Consider the following 18547-nt stretch of genomic DNA (forward strand, 5'->3'; position numbering starts at 1 on the left):
AATAATCTGAATAACAATAAATTTTATTTCAAACTTTCTAAGAAATGTATTATAATTAAAGCAAGTTAATAAGTTATATTAGAATTTAGTTTTAGCTAATTTTCTATATTTACTGGTTTCATTATATAAGAGAAATTCTATTTAACTGAATTTTTATATTACACAACTTTTTTATTTAATAGAATTTTATTTTATCGAATATGAATTTTATCAAAATTATATTATTTTTACTCGAATTGTTATTTGGCTTGAATATATTTAATTACTTGAAACTGCGTTTGTTGCGGTAGTAAAATTCTTTTTTTTTAATTAATTTTTGAAATAATAAGATATATAGATAAATTTGGACAATTTATTTGAAATTATCGAGTAAAAACTTTTGCGACTATAATTAGGAGTCTTTAATACTTCTCTATAGGAAGAATTAAATGGATATCAAATTCTATATAGTATAAATATTCGGCGTTTTTTTAAATTTTTTTCATAAACAATTTAAAAATACAATATAAGTCATAATCTTCTAATATAAATAACATTCTAGATATGGTGAATAATATAATTTAAAGCTAAATTGCCTTACACGTTCAATAATTAAATTATCTAAAAATTCTTAACATCTAAGTGAAAATTAAAAAACATTCTCTCAAATCCATTAGATACTTCTAGTAAATATATTCCTGCATCATGGGAATTAATATTTTTTATCAGTAATCCAATAGTTGAAAGTATATTAAACAACGTGTACTTCTTTGTATTTGTAATATGTTCACCTTTTGGATTTAACCTAAAAAAAAGAATTTTTTTATGTTAATTAATTTATAAAAATTATTTAATATTTACTTAATTAAAGTTGTTAGGAAACTTAATAGTCTAAGATCCCACTGCAAGATTTCTACACTCATCTCTTTTATGGATGAAATTGATTTGAAATGAAAGATTTTTTTATCCTGTTTCCGAAACGCATAGGGTGCCTAACCTTTTATGGTCCATTTTTTTGATACAATAAAAATTTCTGTGAAAATTTGTTGAAATGTTTCACTCATAAGTTTTATGGATGAAACTTGTATTAATGGAAAGAACATGAAAAAAATAATAAATAAATGATAGGTTGCCTCATTTCCAATGGTCTCGTTTCCTGGCAGCCACTTGAAAATTTCCCACTTTCTGTTGAAATATTTCATTCATAACTTTTATGAAAAAATTTACCACCAATGTAAAGATTGATCATTTTTCTACACGATAAGAGTAGGTTGCCTAAAAGAATAAGGTCCAGAAAATTAGTTGCCACATATTAAAATTGAAAAATTTATTCGAAAGGTGAGAAAAACCGCGCAACTAGATGACACGAACGCTGTTGTTTTGTTTCTTTGACGTATATAAATAATAAAATAATTCGTTGACAATTCATGAAATGATTACCGAAAATATTAATCAGCAATTACCACTTTTAAATAAAATTTAATAATTATAAATTTAATATGTCTTTGCATTTAGTAATATGCAAGACTTTTTAAAATAATTACAAACGGCAATATATGGATTTTATTATCGCAATTTAATATGATTCTTTAATTATAAACAGTGTTGCTTTTTTTATTATTGAAAAACAATTTGTTTTTTATTTGAGTATTATATACGTTCATTTTGCATTATTCATTATCTTCTGACAAATTTTTAATATCAAATAACCTCTACGTATCAACAATTTATGATACGTTCGTCTTTTGTCACCTGTTTTACGTATATATTTTGCGCAATTTCTTCTCAACTTTCGAATAAATTTTTCAATTTTAATATGTGGCAACTAATTTTCTGGACCATATTCTTTTAGGCAACCTACTCTTATCGTGTAGAAAAATGATCAATCTTTACATTGGTGGTAAATTTTTTCATAAAAGTTATGAATGAAATATTTCAACAGAAAGTGGGAAATTTTCAAGTGGCTGCCAGGAAACGAGACCATTGGAAATGAGGCAACCTATCATTTATTTATTATTTTTTTCATGTTCTTTCCATTAATACAAGTTTCATCCATAAAACTTATGAGTGAAACATTTCAACAAATTTTCACAGAAATTTTTATTGTATCAAAAAAATGGACCATAAAAGGTTAGGCACCCTATGCGTTTCGGAAACAGGATAAAAAAATCTTTCATTTCAAATCAATTTCATCCATAAAAGAGATGAGTGTAGAAATCTTGCAGTGGGATCTCCTACTATAATGAAATATATGTAAAAATGAATAATAAATATAATGTAAGGAATCAATTATAGTACTTAATTGTAATCATAATTATATAAATAATTTTGTTTAGTAGAAAATTTACCATTTAATAGTAGGTGCAGGATATGCATCAATTTCAGCGATCCAAAGTAATTCATCTCCTAAATGTCTCACGAAGGTTTCGTTTGTGCGATGAATAATTACGTTTAAATATTTGAAGCTTGGATCTAGAATGTAAATTTGAAAGTAATTGAAATCGAAAATCTATTCATCGTCAATAAAGTTTTTATTAATTAAACAGATGTTCTCAAAATTAAAGACAAGATATTGTAAAATAGAAGTTAGTAATAATAAATTAGGTTAACTTTTTGTAAAATTAATTTAAGTTAACGTATTAGCCAAAAGAAACGTCATCAATCTAAAGGTGTTGTTAGATTATAGAAGCTAAGTTGAAAGGATTTTGAATTGCAGTACGGAAAATTCTGTACTAAATTTTATAGGCTTACACAAGGATAAAAATGATTTAGCTGTAGCAGCAAATATGCATTAGCTGAAAGCAATTAGCAGATTGTGGTAACGCTATGGAAACGGTTGCTACGGAAATCAACTGTTGCCATAGTAAGTAACTCTTTCAATAGTAACTGTTGCCATATGTACGATGGACGGACGGACGCTAAAGCGAAACTATAAGGTTTTCGGCCCTGGGCCACGAAACCCTAAAAAAAAGGTGATTACCATAAATTTTCACATAAGTCTCATCTGATTTGGTGATATTTGTATCATAATTCCGAAACAAACATCTGTAATATCCTTCATCAGAATCTTCAACATTTATTTTAACCAAATGACTTTGAACAAGTAATTTATTTGCATCCATTTGTAAGGAATTGATAAATTGACTCGATTGATTATTCTAAACAGAAAAAAAAATCCTAGAATGAAAATTTAATATCAAAGAAGAAAAAAAAAATGAAACATTTTCTATCTTTATAGAAATGAATTTAGATATAAAAATAATTCCGATAAAGTAGTTTAAAGTACATCACCATTGGTGAATCCCAATTTACAGCATAGCTTGTAACATTTGTTACCATTGTGTAACATTTTAAACGCAATGTCTGTCCACGTATAATATGTTGTTTAATTTCTTCCATTCCAATTTGAGGTTCGTTTATTTTTGTTTTTTCTACGAAATTAATAACAAAGTTAAAATTATTTATTTTTTATCGATATCGTTGAGATACATTATTGTAAAAAAGAAAAATTAGTTGAGTAATCAAAAAAAGAGTGTTATATGTACCTACTATGAATTTTATAAGAATGAACAAGTTCTTGAGATCTACCATCTGCATTGACAGTTTTACATACATAAAGTCCGTCATTTTTAATTACAGTTGCATTTTTTAATTCAAAACCATAAGTTGGATTAAATGTTACACTAGGATCTGATGTCAGTACCTATTTATTAATCAAATTACATTTTTTAATTATTCAATGGAATAACAGAAGAGGAAAAAAAATATCAGCAAATAATTCAAAAAAAAAAATATATTCTTCATTTAAGTAACAATTTGTTTTTTTGCAATATTATTTAAGATTTACCCATAAGGATTGTTGATAATTTTATTTTTGCTCAATATTCACGTTAATCTAAAAGTAAAACAATATACCTCGACTGAATAATTCGCATTTAAAGCAAAAAAAAAAAAAAATAATATAAAATTTTATTTATATCTTATTTTAAATATAATACTACTCAAGTGTAAATTATATTGTGAGTAGCGCTTACCGTACGATTTCCACGATAATAATGTTCTAGTTCGACATGCAAATCTCGTGAAGTTGGTCTACAGTTTATATGCAAATCTGATCCTTCTGGACCATAATGAATGCTGAGAGATAATTCCTCTACAAATGCGTTCGTTTTCGCTAAATGTTTATCATCCAAAACGATATATTATTTTCTTATTATTTTATTTCGAATCATTTTTTTATTTTATTATAAATTTTAATTTAATTTTAACTATTATTATTATTATTATTATTATTATTATTATTATTATTATTATTATTATTATTATTATTATTATTATTATTATTATTATTATTATTATTATTATTATTATTATTATTATTATTATTATTATTATTATTATTATTATTATTATTATTATTATTATTATTATTATTATTATTATTATTACTATTATTATTAGTATATTACTATATGTAAACTTATACCTTTACAACAACAAGAAAATATAAATCTTTTAATTGTAAAAATAATAAATTTGTTTTTCATACACTTTTAAGTGATTTTTTCATTTAGATTACAATTTTATTGAACTCACATTTTACATAGAAATAAGTCAAATTAAAGGGTCTTCGTTTGACAAACTTTTGATTACGAGCATCTTTAAGATTTAAACATCCATAAAATCCGGAATCACCATGAATTGCTTTTGGACGTCTAAAAATATGATGAACATCACCAAAATCAGATTCCACTCGGGAAATTGTAAAATTTGATGTGTTTATCTAAAACAAAATTAATTTATTCCATTAGGCGAAATACAGGAATATAAAAAAAAATATATATATTCAATTATGAAAATATTTGTAAATCATAAATTCCGTTGAAGGGGAAAAATTTATGATTTTAATCACAAATAATTCCTTTCAAAATGAGCAACAAATAGTTATGAAGAAAATCAATAAAAAGTATTAAATAGTCTTACCTATATTAAGAGCAGATTTTTTTCTCATATTATTATCAGAAACAATAACTTTGATGTTATCTAAAGTACAAATCGAAATTTTGGTTTTTCGAAAAATTTTCTTATCTTCGCTATAATTATTTCGAGAAGAAAAACAATTATCGAAAAAGAGTATCCAGTGATTAGTACAAAAAATAATATCGGTAGGAGTTTTTCTTTTGTTATTAGTTCAGGTTCGAAATTATCAATTAATGGACGTACACTAGATTCATAAAAATCTTTAATTAATCCAAATTCTGAAGCTCTTAGAATTATTTCATTAAAACGATCGATAAATGGTGAAAAATCTTTAACATTGAATCTTTTGACAAAATGTTCAATTGTTTCTGGCAGTATTTAAAAATTATTTGTTTTACCGTACTTAAATTCATATTTGTTAATATGATGCTCAGCATCATAAAAGATACATGTTATATTCTGATGATCTGCCAAATATTTTAAACATTTTTCCTCTAACGTAAGTTCAGAACGATCCATAATAGAGGTTATCTTGTACAGTTGATTAGTATCAGAATTATTAAAAGTAAGAAGTTTATAGTAAGCATCATCACTTATGTATGGCACCAAAGATGATTTAAGAAGTTCAGCGAGTGTTGTAATTTCAGGAGCAGATCGAAAACTAATATCAAGAATTATAGTGTAAAAATAACTAGTATAGGCAATGCATGCAATTAAAAGTGAGCCGAAAATTATTCTTTCACTCCAATTTTGGGGTTCATTCTCAGTACCCATTCCAATTATAATTTGACTGATATTCAAAGTTTGCCATTTGAATTTTAGTAAATATACCGTTATTCGTATTATTGCAACTATTACAATTGTTGCCAATATCATATTCCAAAATTCTGATGAAAGTTCGATTTCATTGTCAAGTTTTGCATTTCGTGGAATAATAGCTTTTATACTAATAATCTCTAAAATTCGCATATCAGTTGTTTCATCTGTTCTAAAAAGATGAATATCAACTTTGGCTTTGACCCAGATCTCGGGATTTATTTGATTTATTTTCATTAAATTATCCCATACAGCAAGATAACCTGTTATATTGTGACTCAATAAATCACTATGTTTTACACTTGATGATAATGATGTTGCATATGGTTCAAAATTCATCACATGTTCCAAAATATTAGCAAATTTAATGTCCTTTTCGTACTCTTGTACAGATGTAACATGAGCAGGATGAGTAAGTATATTCAATTTGTATCTATTAAGATCCAACAATTTATTTGGAAACCATTGACTTTTGGCTGATACAATCTGAGCAGAATAGTTATTGGTAAAAGGATTTATGTGACTAATAACAGGTAATTTTTCAAAAGTTGATTTAACCGTTACTTTGCGCTCACCATCGTACGTCAATAAAGTAATGTCTAAAAAACTTCTATTCCAAAATGAATGCAGAGTTCTGTTGATAGAAGAATGAGTTAAAAACTTAGAGTTTACAATCAAACATCTTGGTTTTGATGATCTATCTAATAAATCAGGATATTTAAAAAACAATTCATCTAAGTCAAATAGATCTCCTTCTTCAATCCAATGTAAAATAAACAGTGTAGTATGTCTGGGTCGATTAAGAAACTTTAATTGTTCCTTTTTAGTTTCGTTTAATAGTTGATTGGAGCTAATGCTTAAAGATGGAAAATGGGAATTGACTATTGTCATAAGAGAATTCATTATTGGATCTATATTTTCTTGTTCATTGTGAAAAATAAACACTGCCTGATGCAATTTTGATTCTTCTTTTAAATACTTTATCAATCCATCAAAATAATCATTTGTTGATGATATTCCCAGGATTTCTTTCCAAAAAATAAAACTCACAAGATATAAATTTCTCAACTTCATTTTTTGTACTACCACCTTATTCGAATAACAGAAACAGATTGTTACTAAAGCTTCAAATATTCTACCCCTTAAGAATTCTTTTTATATAAATGAAATAAGGCAAAAAATAATTTAAAACATGTAAAAAAAATTGAAAGGCTTTAAATGTAATTTATTGCTACATTGAATAATGACAGAAAAAATATAAATATGATTCAATTACATAAGCCTTAAAGTATATTATATGTATATTTTAATCAAACAGAAAACTTAAGTCACTTTTATTCTGTTGAATTTTTGTTTATTTAAAAACATCAATATTGGTAATGAAAAAATTATAAGGAGGGATTACTATTATTGTTATAGTGCTTTAAAACGCTTGAATATATATATATATATATATATATATATATATATATATTATAATCAATATAAAAGGAAACGAAAGACGAAGAAAAGTGAAAAATTATTTTTGAACACCTCAAAAGACAATTTTTATGATATTAAAAACGACAATATAGGTAATGAAAAAGGGTCGTTTTTAAATTAAGTTTCTAATTTAGGGGGGTGGAGGGGTTCCTGCTTAAAAATACGCCTAATATTAAAATCTATAAAAATAAATGTAATGTTCTCGGGACGAAGGTGAAGGAGGGAATCTAAATACGTAGTTGTTAAAAATTTATTAAATTAATTTATAGACGCGCCCTTAAAAATTGTGCCAAGAAATTTACCAATTTTGTTATTGTACTTTAGAGAACTTGTATATAATCAACATAAAAAGGAAAGAGAGACGAAGAAAAAACAAAAATTATTTTTGAAAACCTCAAAAGACAATTTTATTTCAAACTTTCAGTATATTATAGAACAATAACAGTCGTATAACTATGCCACTATTAGCCCTCAGTTCCCCTGACTGCTGCTAGATGGCGCCACTGTCACTTACCGCCGGTCGGTATTCACCCACAGTCGGTAATGCAGATATCAGTTCCGCCGGCTACCACTATATGGCGTCACTATCGCTTACCGACGATCGGTAATGTAGATTTCTACATTATCAGCAGTTAACAAGGTAGATTCCCGACATGAATTTTGATTGAGTCGGTAATGTAGGGAACTGTTTTACCGACCAAGTAGACAAGTGACTATGTATAATCGCTACGTCTTACTGGCGCGCAAATCACATATGTGAGTGTGTATCGGTAAGAAATCTAGATTACCGACTTATGATAATACCAACCGTTGGTAAGCGACAATGGCAGCCGTTGAAACTAATATCTGCATTACCAACTGTGGGTGAATACCGACCGGCGGTAAGTGACAGTGGCGCCATCTAGCAGCAGTCAGGGGAACTGAGGGCTAATAGTGGCATATTTGTACTACTAATAACTGAAACCTTATTTAAAAAATTAACATAATTGTAATATGAATATAAAATAAATTAACAATAGAGAAAAAATTATTTGGTAAAAATAATTTTGGGTGTACTTCCGAAGTACGGGTACCTCAAATTTTAATAAAACTTGGCATACTAACATATTTTGGTGCTCTGATTATGAAAATGGTAGTGAAAATTCTCGCAAATTTGATTATCATGGTACAAACCATAAAAAAAAGATCCTAATCGATTTTAAGAAAATTAAAACAGAATCTTTTGAGTTACAAAGTTTGTTTAGATATGAAGAAAATTAAAAGAGATAAAAAATTTTAAATTACAAAGTTTTGAAACGATTTGAGGAAAATTAAAAGAGATAAAAAATTTTAAATTACAAAGTTTTGAAACGATTTGAGGAAAATTAAAAGAGATGAAAAATTGTAAGTTCGAAAGTTTTAAATCGATTTGAATTAAATTAAAATAAATCGATTTGATTTGAATCGATTTGAACAATACTAAAATAGAACATTTTAAGATCAAAAATTTTGATTTAAAATTTTTTTAAACATATTCTCGTTTCTTTGCGCATTAATACAAAAATATGTAAATTGGAAAAATAATAATTTTTGTTTTCCATAAAATTTTAAATGATTTTTCAATTAAGATTATATAACACATTATTAAACACACATTTTAGATAGAATAAATCAAATTGAAGGGTCTACATTTGACAAACTTTTGATTATATGGATCTTTGATATTTAAACATCTACACGGAGAAAATTTATTCCGAGAGTTTTAGTGAACTTAGTTCGGTAAAATTGGGATAAAACAGCAAAATGGTAATTTTCAATTATTAGTACAGTAAAATGAATTTCATAAAACTGTAATGCAAAAGGCATAAAATATTATAACACATATATTAGTGTCTCAAGTTCAGTTCGGGAAACCGTAAGGTACTGGCAGTACATAAACTAGAACAGTAGCTAAGAATATTGAGGTCTGTTTTTGATAAATCAGAATTGAAATTTCATAAATTATTTAAATTATTAATGAAGAGTTCGGTAAAACTTCAGGCAGAAATATAAAAAATAAATATTACCATTACTGGAAATCTCAATTCACCTACTTTAATGATTCTCTGATGGTTTACAATTTGATACTCACATATACGAATTGAAACAGTACATTATGTTAACCTTACACCTAATACACGCAACACATTTTTATTTTACGTAATACATACTAAACGCATACATATAAAATAACGCAATACATATAATCGCTCGCTTTACATTGCTTCAGAAGGTTTGACCTGTCCTTATATATTAACCAGGATTTTAGTTTACCGCTTGTGAGAAACGTTCAAACAATGTATTGAAAAAAAAAATAAAATAATTTAGATTCAATTATTTCTGAATATGACAACTAATTTTAAGACTACATATGACAAAATTAGGAAGCAAACTTATTTTTTTGAAGTAATTAATTCATTTTTTCTGAAATTTTTATTTAAAATTTATTTGTGATTAAAATAGAAACAAATTAATGAAAAAAAATTATTTTGTTTATATATTAAAAATAAATTATTTTCCCTAAAATTTAATTTAAAAATATGATTTAGTTTGAAAATACATCTAAGCAAAATTCAATTTTTTGTTTATTTCACCTCTAATAATAGTTAATGAATTAAAATAATTTTTATTATGTTTTCTGAAAAATTGAAAAAAGACTGTGTAATAATAATATATATATATATATATATATATATATAAATAAAAGGTATAAGTTGATAAAAAAGTACAATTATTGTACATAAATTTTACCGAACTGGACTTGAATTATGTAGTGCACAGAAAGGAAATACTCAGGAGAGCTGGCTATAGTTATCGTAATATAAACCAATGTTTAATGATTCAAATTTTTCATATATTTACAGTACTAGCTTGTAATAAATTAAAATATCATATCAAGTTTTAACTATCATCACTACAAAAAATAAAAAAAATATTTTGAAAAATTCCTTTTGTGCAACTATATCCCAACTTTCAGTTAAAATTCAGTAAAATATCCGGAACAAATTTTCTCCGTGTATAAAATCCCAAATCACAGTGAATTGCTTCGTTCGGGAAACTGTAAAATTTGCAGTGTTTATCTAGAAAAAAAATTTAATTTACTCCATTAGGCAAATAAATTTCTAAATTTTTGATTACAAAAATATTTCTAATGAATTCCATTAAAGAGGAAAAATTTTTATGATTCCTTTCTGTAGACGAAAGAGACGTGAAAGAGTTAAAAAGGAAATCGATAAAAAATATTTTTGATGCAGGCACAAAAAAAACATTGATGTCGATTTTATTCTAATATGATAAAAATTAAAATAGTCTTACCTATACTAAGAGAAGATTTTTTTCTCATATTATTATCAGAAACAATAACTTTGATGTTATCTAAAGTACAAATCGAAATTTTGGTTTCTCGAAAAATTTTCTTCTTCTTTTTGCTATAATTATTTCGAGAAGAAAAACAATTATCGATAGAGAATATCCAGTGATTAGTATACAAAGTAATACCGGTAGGAGTTTTTCTTTTGTTATTAGTTCAGGTTCCAAATTATTAATTAGTGGACGTACATAAGGTTCATAAATATCTTTAAGCAATCCAAATTCTGAAACTTTCAGAATTATTTCATTAAAACGATCGATGAAAGGTGAATTTTTTTTAACAGTAAAACTATGCGGAAGATATTCAATATTTTCTTTCAATATTTTAAATTTATTTTCTTTGCCGTACTTAGATTCATATTCGTTAATGTATTTAGCAGCTTCATGAATTATACAAGTTATATTCTGATGGTCAGCCAAATAATTTAGACATGCTTCTGGTGTGGTTAAATTTCTATATTGTATTTGAGACGATACCTTGTTTTTTAATTGTTTAATACTTGAATTTTCTGATTTCAAAAGTGCCAACCAAACATAGACATCCATAATTGGATGCAAAGATGATTTAAGAAGTTCATCGATTGTTAAAATTTCAGTAGCAGTTCGAAAACTGATATCAAGAATTATAGTGTAAAAATAACTTGTATAGGCAAGGCATGCAATTAAGAGTGAGCCGAAAATTATTCTTTCACTCCAATTTTGGGGTTCATTCTCAGTACCCATTCCAATTATAATTTGACTGATATTCAAAGTTTGCCAGTTGAATTTTAATAAATATGCCGTTAGTCGTATTATTGCAACTAAACTAATTGTTGCCAGGATCATGTTCCAAAATTCTGATGAAAGTTCGATTTCATTGTCAAATTTTGCGTTTCCTGGTATAACAGCATATATACGTTCAAAATTTAGTGTTCGAATATTCAAATTTGTATTTTGAATAAAATACTGTACATCATCTTTGCTATTAAAGGTAATATCAGGAGGATTTTCGTTATGAGAATTCATGCGATCATAATTTGTCATGATTATATATTTTCTTTTAATACTATCAGTTTCTGTTATATTTGGTTCTTGCATAATTATGGACCTATACTCAAATTTCATCACTTCTTCCAAAATTCTAGCAAATTTCATGTTCTTTTCGTATTCTTGTATGGATATATCATCAGCAGAGTGACTAAGTATTTTTAATGGGTATCTATTAAAATCCAACAATTTATTTGGAAACCATTGACTATTGGCTGATACCACCTGAACAGAATATTTATTGTCAAAAGGATTTATATGACTAATAATAGGTAATTTTTCGAATGTTGAGTTGACCCTTACTTTGAGCTCACCATCGTACGTCAATAAAGTAATGTCCAAAAATTTTATTTTCCAACTAAAAAAAAGAAATTCCTTGTTGTAAGTATGATTTAAAAATTTGAAGTTTAAAATTAAACATCTTGGTTTTGATGATCCATGTAATAAATCGTTGTTATTAAGTAAAAAATCATCCAAGTGAAAAATGTTAATAAATTGTAAAATAAACAGTGTAGTATGTCTGGGTCGATTAAGAAACTTTAAATATGGCTCTTTAATTTTGTTCAATAATTGACTGGAGTTGATGCTCAAAGATGGAAAATGCGAATTGACTGTTGTAATAAGAGAATTCATTATTGGATCTATATTTTCTTGTTCATCGTCTAAAATAAACACTGCCTGATGCAATTTTGATTCTTCATTTAAATACTTTATCAATCCATCAAAATAATCATTTGTTGATGATATTCCCACGATTTCTTTCCAAAAAATAAAACTCACAAGATATAAATTTCTCAACTTCATTTTTTGTACTACCACTTTATTCGAATAACAGAAACAGATTGTTACTAAAGCTTCAAATAAACTACCCTTAGAGTAATTGAATTTTATTTCTTTATATTAAATAATTTAATAAAGAATATAAAACATGTAAAAAAAATATTTTGAATGTAATTTAATGCTTCATTGAATAATGACAGAAAAAATATAAATATGATTCAATTACTTAAGCCTTAACCCCTTGGGTGTCGATGACGTGTATACACGTCATGGAATAGGTGGGCTCAAAGTGTCGATGACGTGTATACACGCACATAAATTTTCAGCCCAATAATAAGACGGAATTGGCCTAAAATTTGTTACTCGGGGGTTTTTGGAGTCGCTGCTTCCGAATTTGATGTCAGATTTAAAAAATTCAAAATGGCGGATCTAATATGGCGACCAAAAATTTTGAAAATTGACTATATTCGCTTGAAACTCGTTACTCGGGGGTTTTTGGGATCGCTGATTCCGAATTTGATGTAATAATTACAAAATTTCAAAATTCAGAATGGATACAATAATAATCACACTCATACTAGCTATTTTGAATTTTTAAAATCTGACTTGAATATCGTAAACAGCGACGTTCAAAACCCCTGAGTAACAGATTTTAAGTAATTTTAATGAATTTTTAAATTTTTAGAAAATTATCAGCCACATTGGTAACGCCATTTTGAATTTTTGAAATCTGACTATAGATTCGTAATCAGCGACCTCAAAAACCCCTGAGTAACGATTTTTAAGTATTTTTAAATCATTTTTGACATTTTTAAAAAAAAATTGTCTGTCATATTGGCTCAGCCATTTTGAATTTTTGAAATCTGACTTTGGAATCGTAATCAGCGACCTTAAATACCATAGTATACACATTTGCACAAATTTTGGTCATTCAAAAGTATACTGACATTTTGGGCCCACTTATGAGATTTTGGCCTCGACTGCGAAGGGGTTAAGTATATTATATATTTTAATCAAGCAAAAACTAAAGTAATTTTTATTTTTTTGAATTTTTGTTTATTTAAAAACATCAATATAGGTTATGAAAAAATTATAAGAAGGGAGTCCTATTATTCTTACAGTGCTTTAAAACACTTGAATAATATATTACCTATATATATATATATATATTATAATCAATATAAAAGAAAATGAAAGACGAAGAAAAGTGAAAAATTATTTTTGAAAACCTCAAAAGACAATTTTATTTCAATTTTTCTAAGAATTGTATAGCACCAGGACAATAGCTAAAAATGAATTTAAAAAAAATTGACATTTTGGTGACGGTGCTGAGGCGCTTGCTCCAGGCGCCATCTCTAAGGAGGTGCCAAAATTTGACGGTATATTAAAAAAAAATTTATTTGTCTCAAGCACCAAAAAACGTTGTTACGTCTCTGTTTCGGCAAATGTTAAGAGTTAAATACTATTATAATATATAATATATATTGTATACTATTTAAAAAAAAATTCAACTGTAATTCGTGTGTAAAATTTTTAAGAATTTAAAAGCCAAACATGGTAAATATTATAAATAATATTTTTTTTGGCGTTTTAAATAATTTGAAATAACAATTAACAGTCAGTAAATTATGATTTTAAAAAAAATAATTTTTTAAATTTGAGATTTGAATTTTTAAAATAAATAAATTTAAATTTTCAAAATTGAAAATTTTTAAAAAAATTTAATTATAAATACCTCTGGATGACTTGTTTCACTGCCACTTGGATATAAAAATTTAATTGGATCCTTGGTGTTGCATGAAATTTCGAGGGCATCATTCTCATTGATTGTTAATATTTTATAATAATCCTGTTTCGTTGATATATCTCTACATAATGCACCTGTAAAAATTTAATAGTTAAATTAAAATTTGAAAGTAAAAAAAAATTACTCGGACGTTAAAGAATTAATAATTGAAAAAATTTTTTTTTTGAACAAATCAAATTTTATTTCAACAAATTTCACCAAAGCCAGCATTTTTATAGATGCAAATTTTTTTATTTTACCAATTTTAATATTGAAAAAAATTGTATTTAAACAAATTTACATTTACCAAAAAAAAGATTTAACAAAATTTTTTAATTTAATAAAATTTTAATATAATTGAAAATTCAATAAAATTTCACTAAATTTCTTTTTTAAAGATTTTTTTATTTATAATAAAATTTGGATTTGATATGAATTTTCATAATCAAATTCAATTTTGACGAAAATTCTTCATTTTAACGATTTTTTATTTTGACTCTTTTTACTAATTTTCAATAAATTATTATTTGAAATGAAATTTTTTTTTCTTACAACATTTTTATTTAATGAAAATAAATTTGAATTTAACCAAATTTGATTATCAAAATTTTCACTTAACCTAATTTTGCCGCTTGTAACAAATTTTCTAACCAAATTATATATTCTTTGAAATATGGAATTTATATTTGGAAAAAATGTTGATTTAACTTTAGTATCTAAAAGAATTTTCATTAATTTTATTAAATTTCAATTTCCTAAATTGGCTAAAATGAATTTATTTTTTTTTTAATCAATTTTATATTATAATTATTATGATGTGTACTTTTTTGATTAATTTGCTGTCTTTATTAAAAAATTTATTATTTTTTTAGTGTACGAATTTTATATTGTTATAAGAATATTATTTTTTATATCTCAATACAATAATTTTTCAATTTACATAACCTAAAAACTTTCAGTTTTTCATATTCTTTTACGATTCTTTTTAAAATTCAAAATGGCGAATCCAATATGGCAGATTTTTTTTTTCTAAAATTTCTCTGATTCACTTGACATTAATTACAATTAAGTTTTTGAGATTGCTGATTACAAATATGATGTCGATTTTTAGAAATTCAAAATGGCTTATCCAATATAACGAAAAATTTTTTTTTAAATATTCGAATTCACTCGAAAATACTTACTCAGGGGTTTTTGAGGTCGCTGATTACGAAAATGATGTCAGTTTTTTAAAATTCAAAATGGCGGATCCAATATGGCGGACGAGTTTTGTAAAAAAAATTATTTAAAATTGCTTGAAATTTGTTACTCAGGGGTTTTCGGAGTCGCTGATTACGAATCCGATGTGAATTTTAAAAAATTCAAAATGGCGGATCCAAAATGTCTGAAGAATTTTTATAAATTGATCAAATTTGCTTCAAAACTTGTTATTCGGGAGTTTTCAAAATCTCTAATTACAAATCCGATGTCAGTTTTGTAATATTTAAAATGGCGGATCCAATATGGCGGACGAGTTTTGTAAAAATTGTTTAAAATTGCTTGAAACTTGTTACTCGGAGGTTTTCGGGGTCGCTGATTACGAATCTGATGTCAATTTTTGAAAATTCAAAATGGCGGATTTAATATGAAGGAAGAATTTTTGAAATTTTAACGAATTTGCTTTAAAAATTTGTTACTAGGAGTTTTCGGGGTCGCTGATTACAAATCTGATGTCAATTTTTGAAAATTCAAAATGGCGGATCCAATATGTCGGAAGAATTTTTAAAAATTTTATCAAAATTAAATTGAATCTTGTTACTTGGACGTTTTTTAAGACGCTGTTTATGAATTTAATGTTAAATTTATATTCCATATTAAAGCTAATATTAATTATTGTATATATATATATATATAATATTATCTGCTTTGTCTCTTGCTGGAAATTTCTAATTCATTCATAAATTGTTTAGATTTTTACTGCTTACTTTTTACGATAAATATATACACATTTAAATACCGAGAATTAATTATCACATTCAACGAATGTAATAAAAGATAAAGTTAGTGAACTAAAGCAGAGACCAACGATTAAGGTTAACAGGGTCAAGATGAATGACAGGCGCTCTATTTGTAAGAAATTAGAGTTAAATTAATTTCTCGAAAAAAAAATTACATGCATATACTATATATATATGTAAATTTTTGTAACTATTCTCAATTAGGGAAATTTAAATATATTTTGTATGAAAAGTAAAAAAAAATTTTAAATAATTTCTTTTTTATTTTGTTATTAAGATGTAGAAAATGTTTTTCTATAAAAAAAAATTTATGTCTATTAAAAAGTAGAAAATTTTTACGTACCCAAAATAAAAAAAGAAATGATGAAAATAATTTTTGTATTTCTCATTTTTCTTGGTTATGAGAAAAAAAATTTTTTTTTTTTTTTCTTGATTTAAAGTGTCAGTTTTTAATTATTATTCAAAGTTGCTGATGGAACAACTCTGAGTTTGATACTGAATGTGAGATAATCCCATGAAGAAAAGGGGATAAACAATATTCTTCTCTTCAGTCTCCTCATTATATTAATATTGATTACTGATTAATTAATTTAATAATAATTATTTTTGTTTAAAAATTTTTTTTTCAAAATTTCAATTTTTATAAAAAAATTTTTAATTTTTCAGACAATTTGCAAAAGATTAAAAAAATTAACTTAGAATAAAAAGAAAATAATTCTCTAGTAAAATATATTTTTTGGATATTTAAAAAAATGGCTCCTCTTTGCTCATCGAATTGTGCGCATCGTGAAACACAATTATTGACAAAACAATTGCAAAGTCAACATGTGAAAAATTAATCGCAGTGGCAAAGATTTTTCTGGGATAAAATTAATCAAAATTTGTTTTAAAAAAAATTGTTATTTAAAATATTTTCTTTTCTTTAAAATTGTTAAGTTTAAAAAAAAATTATAAATGGATCACGACGAACGAAGAGGATCATTATGGCTGGCATTGGGAGAACCAGATAAAAAAACAAAGACATTGGTTAGAAATTTTCGAAAAATTTCAAAAATTTAAATAATTTAATTAATTTTTTTAAATTAATTTAACAAATGTTATTAATTTTATATTTAATTATTTTTTTTATATAATTAAATTTAACAATTTTGTGAAAATGTTTTTATTAAAATTTTTTATTTAAAGTTTGAAAAATTAAGGGGAAAATATTTATTTCGAGCTGTCGTGCGACTTGTGATGGAATATAAAAATTGGATAGGTGAAAAATTAATATCAGAAGAACCAGAAACGGGAACGAAAAGAAAAAAGAGAAATGAAGAAAAAAAGGAACTTACGTTAAAGGTTAAAAAAAAATTTGCATTTAATTTTTGTATGAAAATTTTTGTTTTTAATTATTGCAAAGAATTTTCTAAAAATGCTTCCATTTTTTATTTAGGGCCTAATTTTATTTTCCTCTATTTTATTTTTACTATTAATTTTTAAATTTTATTTTTAAATATTGAATGCGTAAATGCTTTACTAATTTTGATAACATAATTATCTACTTTACCAATAGTTGATAAATTTTTAACCCTTATTTGTAATTTTAATTTGTTTATTTATTTTTATTAAAAGTAAAAAATTTTTGTAGCTTATGATTTTTTTTACATTTATTAATTAACTGTTTATTATTTTATTTTCTTTGTTTATTAATTTTACTGCTTTTAATTTCATTTTTTGCCAAAAGTATCGTGTGATTTAAATTTTAAAAGTACAGATATCTTCTATACCGACAGTGGATTATTTCAAACTTAAATTTCCCTTTTTATCACCAATTGGTATTATTTTATTTTTATTTAAATTTTTTTTAATTTATTATTTTTTTACAAAAAAAATAATAATTTAATTAATAATTGTTAATATAATTAAGTAATTTTAAGATGATATTGATTTTAAAATTTTTCTTTACCAACAGTTGGTAGGTACTGTTTTATCATTAATATATTATTTTTTATTTCTATAAAGGATCGCTCGATTCTTTTAATTGATCCACATCAAAGAACGAGAGATAATCGAGCTTATATTTGGCAATTGATAAGAAATTTACAAGCATTCAAAAAATATGACGACAGTCTCAGAGAGAGTTTGGCACCTGACTGTCGATATCAATACGTACCAGCACAGCGGGTTATCGTACGTCAGGGGCACACAGCCGAGGCACTTTATTTTATTGTTAGTGGACAAATTATTTTGTCAAAAATAGAAATTAACAATGTGAGCGGTATGTTATAAAAATTTATTTTTCTAAAAATTAAAAATCTAATTTTTCAATGGA

The 18547-nt window shown here is 25.3% G+C and overlaps 2 protein-coding genes across 5 annotated transcripts in view; one reads left to right on the forward strand and one right to left on the reverse strand.

Annotated features, from left to right (window-relative positions):
* Positions 1 to 338: 338 nt before the first annotated feature.
* Positions 339 to 16752, reverse strand: LOC127288835 (platelet-derived growth factor receptor alpha-like). 3 transcript variants are annotated; one of them, XM_051316505.1, is made up of 9 exons: positions 16577 to 16752; positions 14186 to 14331; positions 4576 to 4762; positions 4014 to 4153; positions 3529 to 3682; positions 3271 to 3410; positions 2960 to 3137; positions 2328 to 2451; positions 339 to 784 (listed from the first exon to the last, which is right to left on the reverse strand). In XM_051316505.1, the coding sequence occupies exons 1-9, from the start codon at positions 16620 to 16622 to the stop codon at positions 601 to 603; spliced, it is 1299 nt and encodes a 432-aa protein (XP_051172462.1). In that variant the 5' UTR covers positions 16623 to 16752; the 3' UTR covers positions 339 to 600. The 3 variants fall into 3 exon arrangements, 1 of the variants encoding a protein (XP_051172462.1); XR_007844094.1 differs by lacking the exons at positions 339 to 784; positions 2328 to 2451; positions 2960 to 3137; ... (3 more) ...; positions 4576 to 4762; positions 16577 to 16752 and adding exons at positions 10037 to 10355; positions 10591 to 11895; positions 11974 to 12028 and having other exon boundaries at positions 14186 to 14309; XR_007844093.1 differs by lacking the exons at positions 339 to 784; positions 2328 to 2451; positions 2960 to 3137; ... (3 more) ...; positions 4576 to 4762; positions 16577 to 16752 and adding exons at positions 10037 to 10355; positions 10591 to 12028 and having other exon boundaries at positions 14186 to 14309.
* Positions 16753 to 16976: 224 nt separating this feature from the next.
* The window catches only part of LOC127288852 (uncharacterized), a 42330-nt gene continuing 40759 nt past the window's right edge, over positions 16977 to 18547 (forward strand). For both annotated transcript variants that reach the window (XR_007844095.1, XM_051316541.1), the window contains exons 1-3: positions 16977 to 17259; positions 17419 to 17574; positions 18238 to 18493. Coding sequence is in view for 1 of the 2 variants with exons in the window: in XM_051316541.1 (XP_051172498.1) it covers positions 17188 to 17259; positions 17419 to 17574; positions 18238 to 18493 (484 nt within the window). In the remaining variant the exon portion in view is untranslated. The remainder of the gene's footprint in view (positions 17260 to 17418; positions 17575 to 18237; positions 18494 to 18547) is intronic.

This window comes from Leptopilina boulardi, unplaced genomic scaffold (genome assembly GCF_019393585.1).
Source record: "Leptopilina boulardi isolate dan_hultmark-lab unplaced genomic scaffold, ZJU_Lbou_2.1 LbouV2_396, whole genome shotgun sequence".
In the NCBI taxonomy this organism is placed as follows: domain Eukaryota; kingdom Metazoa; phylum Arthropoda; class Insecta; order Hymenoptera; family Figitidae; genus Leptopilina; species Leptopilina boulardi.

Excerpts from the sequence above, each read along its gene's own strand:
- LOC127288835 (XM_051316505.1), bottom strand. The coding sequence starts at position 16,622 with ATGAGAAATACAAAAATTATTTTCATCATTTCTTTTTTTATTTTGG. Across the intron at positions 14,332-16,576 it reads CATTTCTTTTTTTATTTTGG|GTGCATTATGTAGAGATATA; the intron begins GTACGTAAAAAT and ends AAATTTTTACAG. Across the intron at positions 4,154-4,575 it reads GACTTATTTCTATGTAAAAT|CGAAAACGAACGCATTTGTA; the intron begins GTGAGTTCAATA and ends ATAAACATTTAG.